The sequence below is a fragment of the Camelus ferus genome, chromosome 6 (assembly GCF_009834535.1).
Source record: "Camelus ferus isolate YT-003-E chromosome 6, BCGSAC_Cfer_1.0, whole genome shotgun sequence".
Taxonomy (NCBI): domain Eukaryota; kingdom Metazoa; phylum Chordata; class Mammalia; order Artiodactyla; family Camelidae; genus Camelus; species Camelus ferus.
In genome coordinates, this window is record NC_045701.1 from 3,186,598 (window position 1) to 3,201,238 (window position 14,641).

General features: G+C 47.9%; 1 protein-coding gene across 4 annotated transcripts in view; it reads right to left on the reverse strand.

The window, feature by feature from the left end:
- Positions 1-1,076: 1,076 nt before the first annotated feature.
- SLC24A1 (solute carrier family 24 member 1) overlaps positions 1,077-14,641 on the reverse strand; it is a 29,147-nt gene continuing 15,582 nt past the window's right edge. For 2 of the 4 annotated variants that reach the window (XM_032480921.1, XM_032480919.1), the window contains 7 exons: positions 12,354-12,437; positions 11,208-11,303; positions 8,095-8,280; positions 7,580-7,938; positions 6,756-6,845; positions 5,589-5,755; positions 1,077-4,609 (listed from right to left, as the gene is read on the reverse strand). In XM_032480921.1, coding sequence (XP_032336812.1) covers positions 4,360-4,609; positions 5,589-5,755; positions 6,756-6,845; positions 7,580-7,938; positions 8,095-8,280; positions 11,208-11,303; positions 12,354-12,437 — 1,232 coding nt within the window. In that variant the 3' untranslated portion in view covers positions 1,077-4,359. Of the gene's footprint in view, positions 4,610-5,588; positions 5,756-6,755; positions 6,846-7,579; positions 8,288-11,207; positions 11,304-12,353; positions 12,438-14,641 lie in introns of all 4 variants that reach the window. The other 2 variants (XM_032480918.1, XM_032480920.1) reach the window with 2 other exon arrangements.

The window sequence follows — 14,641 nt, forward strand, 5'->3', positions numbered from 1 at the left end:
TTTATGGCTCATCCTCATTTGGAAAAGTGGTTGCAATTTGTTATCCCCCCCCCAACACCAAGTTTTGTTTCTGCTTTTGGTTAGGTTTTATTTCCCCTATTTTTAATCCCCAGGGTCTATTATTTGCACATATTTACTCTTTAAAAATAAAACCTAAAACATGAAGAAAAAGTGGTAAACCCTGCTCAAAAGAAAACTAAAATGTAGATCATCTTTTAAAATAACACCATATAAACTTTTCTTTGATTTTCTCTCTGTTGACCATACATTTTAGAGAATCACGGCCAATCATGTTGGCGAGAAATACCCTTTTGCTACATTATCTGTCTTTTATTTTCTTCTTCTTCGTTTACCAGTTGAAAATAAACCATGCTGTGTCCGGTACGACTTGTTTACTACTTCCTCCCATTAGTGTTTTGAATGTCATACATTTGTATTTTATATATTTCAATATTTGATTTTTTTCTCTTGTCATGGAGTTATAGAACCTGTTTATATTCTGATTTTTGTCTTTTTTTTTTTTCTAATTTTGGGGGATGTTTTTTGTTTTAAAAACCCTAAAGCCACCAGCTTATTTTAAGCTTTTTTTAAGTGTCTTTCCATTTTGGTATATAGAGAAATGGCCCCTGGAAATGTTGATTCAGCATTTTAGGTGATAAATACTTATTTTATTTCATGCTGGTAATTCCTGATACTTCAGTGCAGCTGGCAAGAGTTCGCCTGCTGTATACAGATACTGTACTTCTACGTACACTGTAAGACAGGGTAAGAGAATTCCCATTTGTATGGCAGTGCGCAGCGGCCCGGCTTTATTTTTATTTCTCCCATTAGAACTTGAAAGCTACTGTCAGGCACTTTATCTCAGAGCAGGAAGGGAAAGAGCAGGCTGCCTCTTTGAGATGGTCCTTGGCCTGCCTTTGTGCTGGTCTTAGCATGCTCTGCCCTTCCTGTTTGGATACAAGACTGAGTTTTATTTCAGAATTGAATTCTCTGGCAGCTGCACACCAGTTTACCTTGATCTCCTCAGAACTTGGTATCTTCTGCTTATCCCTTCATACTGTCCTCTCCCTCTGGCCCCAGAGTAGGTACTTTGCTGACTCATTTTTGGTTCCAAATTCGTTTTGGACAAATTAATACAGGAATTTCTGTCTCTGATGCAAAAAGTCTGTGCGCACGTGTGAGATGGTAACAGACGCTGATAAAGTTACCGCAGCCTTTCCACCATTGCTGTTCTTTGGATGGCTCCTTCCTTTTGTATTTAAAATTCTTCCTTTCATAGTACTGTGACAAAACCATTGGAGCAACTGATGGAATTTTCTGTAAATGAAATTCTCCAGATCTGCCTGCTCATCACAGTGGAGGGCCTGAGGACCAGAAGTGTGCTTTGGTTGTGGGCAGCCTTAGGCCAGGGGGTCCAGCCCGGCTCTAGTGACCTCCTCTAGGGATGGACAGCCCTGCTCACGAGCCCTCTCTTTGTACCTTTCATAGTAATCAGTCCCATAATACATTGCAAGCTGCACCTGTAGAGGGACCCTCCCACCAAAAAAGGGTGGAGGAGGGCAGCCAGAACCAAGTGTATTCTGTGGCCATGAGGCCAGCCAGTTCTTCAAATGTTATCTAGCAGACTGGGCCTTAAATATTAAATCCCGATTCTTGCCCCCTTTGGTATTTAATCTATAAATAATAATTAGGATATAGACTTTTTATGATACTTTTATAGTATCATAAAAGGCCAAGCCTATAATTGAATAAAAACATTTTCAGATCTGTTGAAGAGGGTACAACATAATGTTCAAAATGTGTAGTAACCATTTAAACATATACTGATTTTTTAACATTTGGAATACATCCTTTTTTTCTGGTACTATATAGAATCTTAACTCATTAAATTAGGAGTTTTACATTTTTATAAATTTGGTCCAAACCTATTACCAGGGCCATCAAGGAGGTTCGGTCTCAAGGAGGGTGAAGGAGAAGTTATCTGTGCAGCCGCTGCTTCCAGTTTAGTTAGTCACAGGGGACAGGTCAGACTTGCCAGGCTGAATGAATGACCTAGAATTTGTCCCACGTAACTGGCTACACAGATCATTCTGCCCATCGAATGAGAGGACCATCTAACCATTATCTTGACATTTTAAGATAGTACTTTACCTCCAACACAGCATAATTTTAATAAATTATAGATTTATAATGTATCACAAAATTTTTAATTTCCAAGCATAACGAATTCATCTTTTAGAAGTTACATAAAATTTCCATCTCCTTGAAACCTCCTCTTTCTCCTCACCAGCTGCTCATCCATCAAGGCCCAGCCTTCATTTTACATATTTGACCCTTTTCTGTCATAGTGTGACGTCAGAACTCCCTTTCGAGGCAAAGAGAAATGGCAGCAATTCAGCAAACTGATCAGGAAAAAGATGTTCAGTCATTACAGGTGATTTTAATCATTAAATGGCGGTCCAGCACTGCCATCATTGCAGAGCGTTTCACTCCTCACTCAGCCCTGGGGAAGGGCGTCAGCTGGCAGGCTGCCCGGGAGGCCGGGACGTCCCTGAGGGCAGCTGAGCTGGGCTGCACTGGCGTGCAGAAGGCTGTTGTGTGGCTCTCCCTCCCACAGCCGCTGCGCGTCCCTCCTGTTCTCAGGCCAGGGCACATGCAGCCCCGGCGGTGCGGCAGCACCAGGACCGAGGGGAACTGACTTCACAGTGTGAATCTGAACGTGGTGCCACATTCTTCACCAGTCTTTTCTTGAGCATTGTGACAAAGTGACCTAAAGATGTGGATGAACGCATCCATTTTTGTAAAGTAAAATACCACTGGGATTCACAATTTATTGGAATTTAGTAAAAGCCATTTCCAAAGAATGTGAATCCTGGAATTGTGAGGCCATGAATTAATCAGCCCGTCTTAAAAGACGTACCATGGCCTGAAGTACTTTGAACGTAGTCCTTCAACACCAAAATGTTCCGGTTTTTCCTGCTGTCTCCTAGTCTTCAAGGAATCCTCTCATGTTTGTAATTAAAGCCATATTTATGTTGTAAGTTCCATTCACATGAGCTTCTTTTGCTCCATAACCAGTGACACAGAACTGTTTCATTTTAATGTGCCCCTTGATGCCAGTAAAAGCAGCAGACAGCGGTACTTAATACACGCGCGCTTCAGCTTCCACATGAAATCGTTTAACCACACAGGTTTTAAAAAGTCAGGTGTCCTTTACACCAGCTACCTTGGAAGCAGGAATACTCTTTCTCACCACCTTGTCCTTGTGTTAATTAAGCATTTTTTGAATTTCTCCTTTGTAAACAATCGCCTTAATATCCAATTGTAAGCCACGCAGGGGATCAATCTTCTTGCTTTATAATCCCATCTAGGATGGCATACAAAAATAGCATAGCATTGCCCCACTGGATCTCTTACTTTATAAGCCAGATTTGGCTCTACTGACTTTAGACTCTCTAAAAATTGCTTTTTCTCTCACCCACTAGTAGCAGCTGCCACCGCTGGGTGAGAATATGGGAGGGAGGGGTGCAGAGCCAGGACAGCTTTGTTAGAACGTCCAGTCCCTCAAGGTGACCACCTGGTGGAGACGGCACTAACTTGGATCTCCTAAGAAGAACATAGTTTTACATAGTCCTCAGGGTAGTTTTCCTTCCCTAATCCCCACACCTTCCAATTCAAGGGCAATTTATAAATTTTAATTTCTTGAGCCGCTTATTTTAATTTCACTTTTCTGAAACGCAACAATGAGCGCTAATGTAGTCCTTCTAAGCTGTAAAACATTGGTACACATTTTACGGGACCATGATGTGTAATGATTAGCGATTCCTGTTTGTTTCCTGTAGCCTTAGCTCCTTATTTAAACTCACCAACAACTGAATCTGTAATGAATACAAACCTGGTAGAACTACGTTTTTTGAACAGAAAAAGAAGAGACAGCAAACTGCAGCTTGTGCTTGGGGCAGGGGCCCGGGGGTGACATGTAGACCACACCTGCATCTTTTGGGTCAGCAGCCCTTCGGGGATGATCAGGGAAGTGTGAACACGGAGCTTGCCTTATTGCGATGGTGCCTGTCCCATCCCTCACCCTGCAATGATCTCGTTTAGAAAACCCTCGACTCGGGTCTTCCTACTGGCCTCGGTGTGACAGGTGTCTGCATCAGTCAGGGGGAGGAACTCCACTGCTCCAGAGACGCCTAACCCACAATGAGTCGCAGGTGTTTCCGAGGATAAACTTCAGTCCCGGGTCACATCCACACACGAGGCTCTTGGCCACTCAGTTCACTCTCCTGGATCGTGTTCATTCTTTCTTTAATGGAACAAGAGGTAACTTCTGGCATGGTTTTCTGATCCTTGTCCATTTCACACAGACACAGGACAGGATATGATTCGATCCTCTAACATCACGCTGATGACGAGGAATACAAAGTACAGGAGGAACATGGTGAAGCCCAGGATCTTGTTCATCCTCCATTTGCATAATGCGATTGAGGAGATCACAAACAGGAGCATGAGAAAAAGCAACACAATTGCACAAAACAAGCCATTGCTGCTGACTGGGACAGGCTGCAGGCCACTGATAAGAGAGAAAAGCATCCACGGAAGGGGCAGGCTGCAAGGCGGAAGAAACAATGTCAGTGTTCTTCACGGTGATAATAATTCCATGCACTTCACAGTGTTTTTACAATTTTCAAAGCACTTATTTTTATACGTACACACAAACCTATGAAGCAGAGCAGAAAATACCAGCTTCCATTTCACACGTGAGGCAACTAAGGTTCAAGGAAATTAAATTACATGCCCAAGGACTCACAGCTAGTAACTGGGAGAGCCCAGATTGAAACTCAGGTTTTCTGGGTCTGAGTTTGGTTCCTTCATACTTCATGACTCCGGTGTGACTAACCCAAGTTGGTAGATGTGTGACACTGTGACCTCTCCATCAGTTATTACAAGGCCTAGCTGAGGGTAACATCTCTTTCAATTCTGTACTAATCAAGGGCCCTCCTGTGCACCTTTACCTACTGCACCCTGCAAATACACACATAGACAAATTCAAATTAAAGAAACCAAAGCCACCACCCAAATCCTAGGACACGACTGGGGAAATGAAAATAGGGCAGGTGCTCTGCTCTGAAGATGGGAGGAGAGGGTAAGGGAACCTGTGCAGGGGGATGTGGCATTTGCTTGTTTATACAAAATGCTTTTAGAGCCTCTGGGCTGGCAGGAATCCCAATGCAAAGGAGCAGGAATATCAGGAAGTGAGAGTGAGTCACTGCTCTGTCCAGCCCCACCTCCACCACCTTGGAGGTCAGTGAGCAAAGCACTTGACTGTATCTGGTAGTGGAATTTAATGGACTTCATTCTTCAACTCACCTGTGAATTCCAGTCAGTTACATTTCATGCAGCATTTCAGTTCTGTTATCCTATCTGGCTGTGGTGAATGAAGGGAGGGTACTTTATTGCCTTGCAGAAGCTCATATCAGTGCCCTTTTATTCCACGTGTAATGAATGCGGCAAGAACCCAGCACACACAGCCAACAGTGTTTTCCAGTCGTACTTAATGTGCCTTAGAAAGCAACTTTGCCACTCACCCCACGGTGATGTCAAATATGTTACTGCCCACAGAGCTGGACACAGCCATGTCTCCCAGGCCTTTCCGAGCGACGATCACGCTGGTGATGAGGTCAGGGATTGACGTGCCTGCTGCTAGGATTGTCAGACCCATAATCTCTTCAGAAATCCCTATTGTTTCACCAACCTGGTAAACAGTAACAGCAGTGAGAAACCTGGAAGCAGCAGGTGACAAATCTGAGCCTCTTCAAAGCACCAACCACATACTACTTTGTGCAAAGCCAACACCTTCCAGGGAGCTGACACTCCCTTGGCCTGAGTGAGGTAGGGTCACGGCAGAACTAACGCCTTGGGTGGGGGGGTGGGGGCCACGGAGAAGAAAGAATAAAGAATAGGGCCCCTGCTCAAGGCGTCAGTGAATGACACCGCTCTTCTCTAAACGGGACTAAAAGCCCACCTATGACACCACCTACTGTCATTCCAGCTACAACACCTCTGCTTTCCCCAAAGAACTGCCCCTCCAAAGGCCTGTTCACGTCACACGTCCATTTCCAGAACCATGCGCACCTGTAACGCCAGCAACTTTTTAGAGGCTGGAGGCAGAAGGATGAGCAGTGCAACACTGGCCTGCTCTCCGCTTAGTGAAAGAGAAAAGCCTGTGAGCGGCAGCCACAGTTCCGTCAGCACAGAGCAGCAAAGTGCTCCCGGTAGAGCAGGAAACCCGTGGGCACTCAGAGACTGAACAAAGGCCCGAGATGAGGCAAAACTGATGTCACCAGATGGAGAGAAGAGGGGCCAGAGAAAGCTGGGAATGAAGCTAACAATGTTCAGCTGGGTCAGGTTGTGAAGGGCCTCCTGTCAGGCTACAGTGTGAATACTTTACAAAGCAGAAGAGTCACACTCACGGGGGGAGGGTGTAGCTCAGTGGTAGCGTGCCTGCCTAGCATGTGCAAGGTCCTGGGTTCAATCCCCAATACCTCCATTAAATAAGTAAATAAATCTAATTACCACCCCCTCCAAAGAAAAAACCAAGTACTGCATTCATTGGAATATAAAGTCTACTTTTAAGCCTTTACAAACAATGTATAAACTACAAATTCACTTGGTCCTCACCATTGCCTGGGTACTGGAAATTCTTCCTGAAGGAAAAGCTCTTTTGACCCACAGATGTCCCGCTGTACACTCACCTGGTGAGCCCACCAAACCATGAGGTATGAGAACATGGCTATCCACACGATGGATCCCAGGAAGGTGATAACAAAAAACTTCCTAGCCTCCTGTTGGAAAGTTGGAAAAGGAAGAGAAATAAGTTTTGGAGGCTAAAGGTCTTTGGCCCTTCTGAGGGAGCCCCAGGATCAGTGACGAGATGCTTGGAGGAGTGATGGAGAGGATCTGGAGATGTTTGAGCTGAGATCTCTTTCTCCAGTGAGGACCGTAAGATGTCTGGAGAAGGATGAGGTTGGTCCCATAGGAGCATCCAGACAGTAGGGGGTTCAGCAGGTGCCAAAAGGAAGAGACCTATTTGTCCTAAAACCAGACAAATCTAGGTGTTTGGTTTGGCTTTTGAAACCTCTCCCCACCTTGCCCCTCTGCTGACCAGGAGACAGAATACGGTCCCCCTTTGGGTGGAGTATGTTAGTCAGATCTTTCCTGATAAATAGGAATGCTGGCACTTACCACGCTAGTTTCTCACAATATCCCTGTGAAATATGGAGGGGGTGTAGTGGCACCATTCCCCACATTAAAATCAAGAAACTGAGACAGAATTCAAGGAGGAATTAGTTCACATTGCTTACAGTGGATGTTACGAAATAAGCACATTCTAGGGCCTCCCAAACCTATCCATATGTCCCTCCAGGGGCGTGGTCCCCTCCGGGGCTGCGTATTCCGTCTCAGACCCTCTCTGCGGTGGAGCCCTGCCACGCTGACTTGTCCTGTCCCTTCCCACCTCCCGCGGGAGTGCCTGGAGACCCCACAGCCTCCCGGGGGATACACGGCAGGGCAAACTCACCAGCCTCCGGACGTCGGGCACCGTCAGCCACAGCGGGAACACAATGGGCAGGAGAAAGAGGTAAATAGCCTGCTTCTGCCTGGTCTTAGGCCATTCCAGTGACAAAGGCTTCTCATTTTCCTCCTCCTCCTCCTCATCTTCCTCCTCGTCTTCCTCTTCCTCCTCATCCTCCTCATCCTCCTCATCCTCTTCCTCCTCCCCCTTGTCTTCACTGTCACCTCCATCGCCTCCCTCTTCACCATTTATACCTTTCTCATCCTCTTCAGCTCCACCTTGATATTCAGCATTGAATTCCTGCTCTCCAGTTTCACCTTTCATTTCACCATCTTCTCCTGTTTGGACTTCACCTTCGTCATCTCCTTTCCTTTCTGCTTGGATGTCACCTTCGCCTTCATCCTCCTCTCTTCCCTCTGCTTCAACTTCACCTTCGCCTTCGTCATCTCCTTTCCTTTCTGCTTGGATGTCACCTTCGCCTTCATCCTCCTCTCTTCCCTCTGCTTCAACTTCACCTTCGCCTTCGTCATCTCCTTTCCTTTCTGCTTGGATGCCACCTTCACCTTCATCCTCCTCTTTTCCTTCTGCTTCGACTTCACCTTCACCTTCTAGTCGAGCATCACCTCCACTCTGCTCTCCATTTTCACCCTCAGGAGCTTCAGCCTCATCACCTGTCCTTTCACCTGTGCTCTCAGCTCCAGCCGCATCTCCTCCCTGCAGCCCAAACCAACAGATTCATGTGTAATAACTGCTCTGCTTCTTTCCTTCTCAGATTCCCCCCATCATTTTTTGCTCGAGTACGAGGAGGAAACCAGTGCATTCAGCAAAACTCCCTTCACAACACTCCCACCCTGTGGTTGTCTGGTCTTTATTGGATCATTTCTAGGGACAGGAGTACTCACCCCCTAAAGCAGTTTCTGTCATCTTGACAACTCTGGTATGAAGGCCATATTCATACCAAGGTTCTGCCCCCTGTGTATAGACAGGTTTACTCTTTGGAGCCACACGGAACAAGGCTAATCACTCTCCCACGAGACAGCTCTCTTCCCTGGGTCAGACCCCCAGGTCCTTCTATCGCTCCCCCGTACTGCGGCCCAGAGCCTCCCTCCCTTCTTGGTGAACTCATTCTAACTAGCTTATACCCCACAAGGAGGTCTCTAAAGCAACACAGAACACCTCACAGAGTCTTAGATAGTATGCGTCCATTAATGTTGCCTAATATGGCATATCTTTGGTGGTCACTTCACATTGCTAAGTCCACTAAACTCCTTAACTCTTGTGCTATCTTATATGTATAAAAGAATGATGACAATGATACCTATTTATTGAGGATTGTCATGTACCAGGCGTCATGCTAAGTGGCGTAATAATAACAGCAACAACAACTAGCACTTACTATGTGTCATGAGTCAATTAACTTATGATTATATACAGAGCTAAACCTATCTGGCAGATGAAGAAACTAGGGTACAGAGGAGTCAAATAATTTGCCCGTGGTCCGCACAATTTGTAAATGATGAAGCTGCCATTTGAATATGGTTAAAACTCCAACTCGTAACCACCAAGATACCCTGCTTTGCAAATACCGGGGCCAAATGATATCTTTGGTTCCCAGACCTGGTGGTCTGGGGAGCTTATTAGAAATACAGATTTCCTTGCCCCACTTGGACCAACTGAAGTAGAATCTCTAGGACTGGAGCCAGGGATCTGGTTTCACATGCCCACTGCACCTGCAGACCAGTGTTTGGGAACCACGGACTGACTGCACACACTCTAACAGCCATTGATTCTGAGGGCCCTCAGACTGCGCTCCTGACTGACCTGTAACAATGTGCTGGTCTAGTCCCTTACACAAATGGCCCGGGCTGTGTGCTCGCGGAGCATGCTGTCTGTAATGAGTTTCATGACACTGCCAGTCCCCAAGGGATGCTCAGTGATTCGCAACGCTGCTGCATATTAAAATCACTTAGAGGATTTAAAAATATTTATGCCCAAGGACCTACCCCAGACATTCCGACTTAATTAGTTGAAAGCGGGGCCTGGACAGTTTTCAAAGCTTCCCCAAATTATTCTAAAATGAAACCAGGGTTCAGAGCACTCAATGAAGAAGTCAAATATTAGTATCTGTGCTTTTAGTTGGGAATGAAGAGTGAGAAGATTTGAGTCTGAAGTAATTCTTGCCTTCCCTCCCCAACTCCCATCAGGAGAGGCAGCTTCCTAGAGGAGATGACAAGTCATTTAGATTGATAGGTGTGGGACTGTCTGCCCAGCCTGCACCCTCTTCTTTAAGAACTGTCATCCCTACTAGCCCCTGCATAGGTGGCTCCCTTCTTCCATGTTGGAGTCAAAACACCCCACCTGTCCCTGCCACAGCCGATTGGACATAGGTTGGATTCCTGACCTGGTTTGAACGGATTCCCTCTCTTCTGAGACTGAGAGCCAGTCACTGGTTGGTCCCCCTGTGGACTGGGGCACTGGGGTGGTGGTTTAAGTCTATGTATGCTAATAAGGAAGCAGATGGAGCCAGGCTGCCAGGAGAGGCCAAGTGATAGAGCATGCCCACAGAGAAGGGGACATGCGGGAGGGCCACCAGGGTCACAGATGCCTTCTCAGGCCTAGGCCCACCTCCAGGATTCCAGGAGATACCTCTGTACCCTCTTAATCCTCTTTACTTGTCCGGCTGTAATTGGCCTACTCAGGACACTCATGATACAACTGAAGAGTTTTAGACACTGAGCCCAAAGTTGCTGGCTTAAGGATGAGATATAACTGAGTGTTTCTGGGTGTCGAATAGAAAAAACAAACAAGGATGGAACTTGCAAACTAAATACTTATTTACTGTCAGTCAATCAATCCTTACTGAGCACAGCTGTATGCGGGGCCTTGCGTTTCGCTCTAGGGGGTAGACAGAGATGACTCAGACTTGGATCCTGCCTTCAGGAACCTCACCACCAACAGGGAAACTAAGAGGCACTCACAGAGTACAAGGGAGGCAGTGGTAAGAGCCTTAAGAGAGGGACAAAGTACTTTAGGTATTCAGGCTGGGGGATCAAGGAAGCTTCGTGGCAAAAAAATAAATAAATAAATAAATAAATAAAAGCATTTACACTAGCTTGCAGGGATGGGTGAGATTAAGATATATGAAGATGGAGGGGGAAAGGCACTGTAGAGGAAGGAAGCCATGTGAGCCAGGCCGAGAGGTAGAGGAGCATGGTGGAAAAAGAGGCTGTGAGTCTGCGAAGCAGCAGTGTCAGGACTTAGGAAGCCCCGGAGCAAGGCTGAGGTACCTCGGAAGGTCCCAAGGCCTCTGCCCAGCGACCCTCACCCTGCGTTTCAAGATGCCTGGTCTCACTGTCCCCTAGTTGCTGACAGACCCCTTAGCAGCTGTTCTTTATGTTTTTACAGGACGCGACAGTTGGCAACACATTCTCATGTATATTATCTCACTCATACTAAGGCCTTATGGTGAATTAACTGGCGCCATGAAGTATCTGATCTTCAGAGAAGGGGCAAGGCTTACTCCAGAGGAATGAACCTCAAATAGCATTTCAAACCTTCAGGAAGGAAGGATTTTTGGTCAGCATTTGAGGTTCCTGGGTCTCTCAAGTTTCTCCTCCTGGGAAGAGGTTTGTGCCTACCTGGCTGCCAGGATCCTCCTCCTGGTCTCCCTTGACGTCTGGAGCAGGCGCTGGTGTGACCGTGACTGCAGGGAGCTTGGCTGGCTCCTCCTCTTTAAAAGATAAACATGGGACAGGTTAGGAGAGCGTGCCAGGTTCTGAGGGCAGCAGGCAAGGCTGGTGTGAGTGGCTACAGGGCTACTGGACTTGTCCCCTTCAGGGTCTCAGTAGGTTTGTTTGGGGAATTTCTTGTTAAAAGGAAGAGTAAAATTATGTGATGTGAATTGCTATTGTCCTGTCCACAGAGATGTCTACAGATGAGAGGACAGCTGGGAAGTTCCTCTTCCTGGATGCATAGATATTTCCATCCTGGCCAGGTAGCCAAGAATACTGTGAACAGCCTGAGAGAGAGGGCAAAGCCCCAGCCCTCAGGGCCTGACCCTTCCCACCACCAACTGCATGGAGAGGAGCCCAGAGATTTCAAAGGCAGCAGCTGGGGAGCCTTGGAATTGGATTGTGGGGAAGGGAGACTTGGAAAGCCTGGAGATCTGGTTTTAGGTAAAGGCTATCTCTTGGCTGTGTGGCTTTGGGAAAGTCACTTGACCTCTCTGAGCCTCAGTTTCCTTGTCTACAGAATGGGAACAATGACTGCTAGTCCATTCCCTCCGGGGGTTGCCGAGTGGATCAGGCAGGCCTGGGGTGCTGTGCTGAGTCCACAGGGCAGTAGCTGTCTCACTTCCAGATCCCAGCTGCCACACAGATGCTGGATGTCTATGTCACCAGGCCCCTTGAAGGCCTTCCCTCACTGGGGTTGCTGCTCTCAGACCAATCCCTAGCAGCACTGTCTGTGTGTAGAAGTGACGGGAAGAAGAAACAGCCCAATAGAATCTCACTTGGGACAAGATTTAGCAAAAAAGTAGATGTTCAACAACCCCCGGCCAGGCCTTGCCTACCCCGTCTGAGGAGAGCGTGGAGGGAGCTGCAGCCAGGCCAGGAAGGGAACATCCTGAAGGAGGAGGCCAGAGTACAGCAGAGGGCAGGGCAGCACCAGCTCAGCATTCCAGCTGACTGGCTCAGAGAGGCCAAGGTGTGCGCCTCAGTCCCTGCCTCACAGGAGGGAGGAAGGGGGCAGGAAAAAACTACTGGTCCAACTATCCTCTCACCTGGTTTGTTCTCTGCTTTGGCCTGAGGCTTGGCTTTGGCCTCCTGATTCGAGCTCTCCTCCTCCTTGTCCTTGGAGGACTGGGCTGTGAATGAGAAAGGAAACACATCTTATCCAGGACTACAGCGTCCCTGCTACCCTCTATAGTTAGGCTAGTCAGCTGACAGCCAGAGCAGCTGGGGTGGGTGGAAAGAGGCTGGCCTGGAGGTTGCCAGGTCTGGACTCCGGTCCTACTAGGCTTACTCATGGTGCCCCATTCCCAAACTTTCGCCTTAAGTTCCCTACACTGTCACTAACTGTCTGTGACCTTGAGCAAGTCACTTCCCTTCTGTATCGCTTCTGGTAAAATGACATGGTTGGACTTGCAGACAACAGATAGGATTTATTTCCTTTATGAACCCAAGTGATGGCTGCTTGGGTGCTGAATTGGGAATTCTGATCCAAGCTTGCTAGGAGAGTACCGTGATTCATCGATGATGTCTATGGTTGGCAGGGAACGGAGAAATAATGGCAGGGAGACATTTTTGCCATCCTTGGACTAGACTGTCTGTAAGGTCCTCTGCAGGTTACTTTCTATGAATTTACTAGAAGGTTTTCTATGGCTTGAGGGGCACTACTGGTGGCCATGTTCACCAGCCTTCCCTCCCCAGTGGGGAAGGGCAAACAGCCGATCACCAAGCTTCCTACCACGGCCCTTTTGGCCCCTGAGCCCGGAGCGCGAGCAGGGCCTCTTTCCAGACCCCTGCTCACGCTGCGTGCCTTGCTGGCGGTCCACAGAGCATCGGGCACAGAACAGTGCTGCCCTGGTTTCCAGTCAAGAAAAATGGGGAAGTGAACTCTCTTTCAATGTGACTATGTTCCAGGCAACACGCAGAGTGTGTTACGTGAGTAATTTCAAGGTGGGAGGCAGAGGGACTGAGGGGCAGGGGCTCGTGAGGGCCCTCTGCGCAGCTGTGTAGTCCGGGAGGGTGAGGACAACGGCACATGTGATAGAACAAAGTGGCGCCATGGGGTCTATTCCAGATTCCAGGCTGGCTCTGCCCTGCGAGTGTTAGGTGACCCTGGGGAGACTGTGTGCCCTCTCCAAGCCTCAGTGTCCCCTCTCCAAAAAGGCAACAATATGATATACTCAGAGCACTGATGAGGGGGTCCATGAGACGAAATAAATAAAAATACTTTAACTGCTGCAGGTAAACATTGTCATGCCTGCTTGGATTCTGGAGCCAGCAGCCTGGGTTTGAATTCTAGTTCTGCCACTCGCTAGCTGTGGACATAGCTGGGTGATCCTTTATACCTCAATTCTTCACCTGTAAAAATCTTACAGAGTTGTTAAAGGAATAAGTGAATTTTTATATGAACATGCTTAAGCCAGTGCCTGGCACCTAGAAAGCACTACGTGAGTTTTAGCTACGACAACAACGATGAATTGGCAACAGCAGCTGGGAGCAGCTGTCCCACCCAGGAAGCAACTCCGCACTGCTGAGGCCCAGCACTCCGGAGGGTCTGAGTTAGAAAGGACGCTCAAGTTCCTCTGGTCCACAATGCAGGCAAACTGCGAAGGTCTGGGAATCCGGGCAGATCAAACGCTCCCTGGGTCCTGGATGGGGAGGACACATAAGTAGGTCTGGAATTTCCTCCTGTCAACCTGTCACCTAAACAATCAGGTTGCTTCAGCTGCAGCCTTCTCTGGCAGTCGGCTCCATCCTGCAGATCCATCACGCTGGCATATGTGGTCCCTCGCAGTGTCCTGAAGGGCCTGCTCAGCGGGTCCTCGCCAGGGCTGAGAGGTCAGGAGGCACGCACTCCGCTGCCTTCATCACCCAGACCACTCCAGCGCCCCCCTGGTACTGATAAGCACTGCAGTTTGCTGCTGAGCAACAGGTAACTCTGATCAATGGAGGGCTCTCCTGGTTCCAGGCCTGGTGCTGAGAATATCTGCTGACTGTAGGCAGGAGGGGCTGGCGAGAAATCCAAGCTCCCCTCTTTCCTTCTCATCCCTCATCACACACCTTAACCTCTCATCTCCCATGCCACCGAGGAAGCCAGGTCAGCAGCAGGTTCTGTTTCTGTGTCTTTCTCTCTGTCTCTGTCTCTCTCTCTCTCACACACACACATACGTCCAAGTGAAATCACCAGAAGAGGCATGGGATTCTAATGGGATTCTGGAGAGGTAAAGCCACTTCCCAGGGCAAGAGTTCAGACCACGGATCAGCTCTGTGGAAAGAGCTGGAACCCCTGGAAAGGGTGGAAACACCTGGACAGCCATTTGGAAACAGCATATGGAAACAG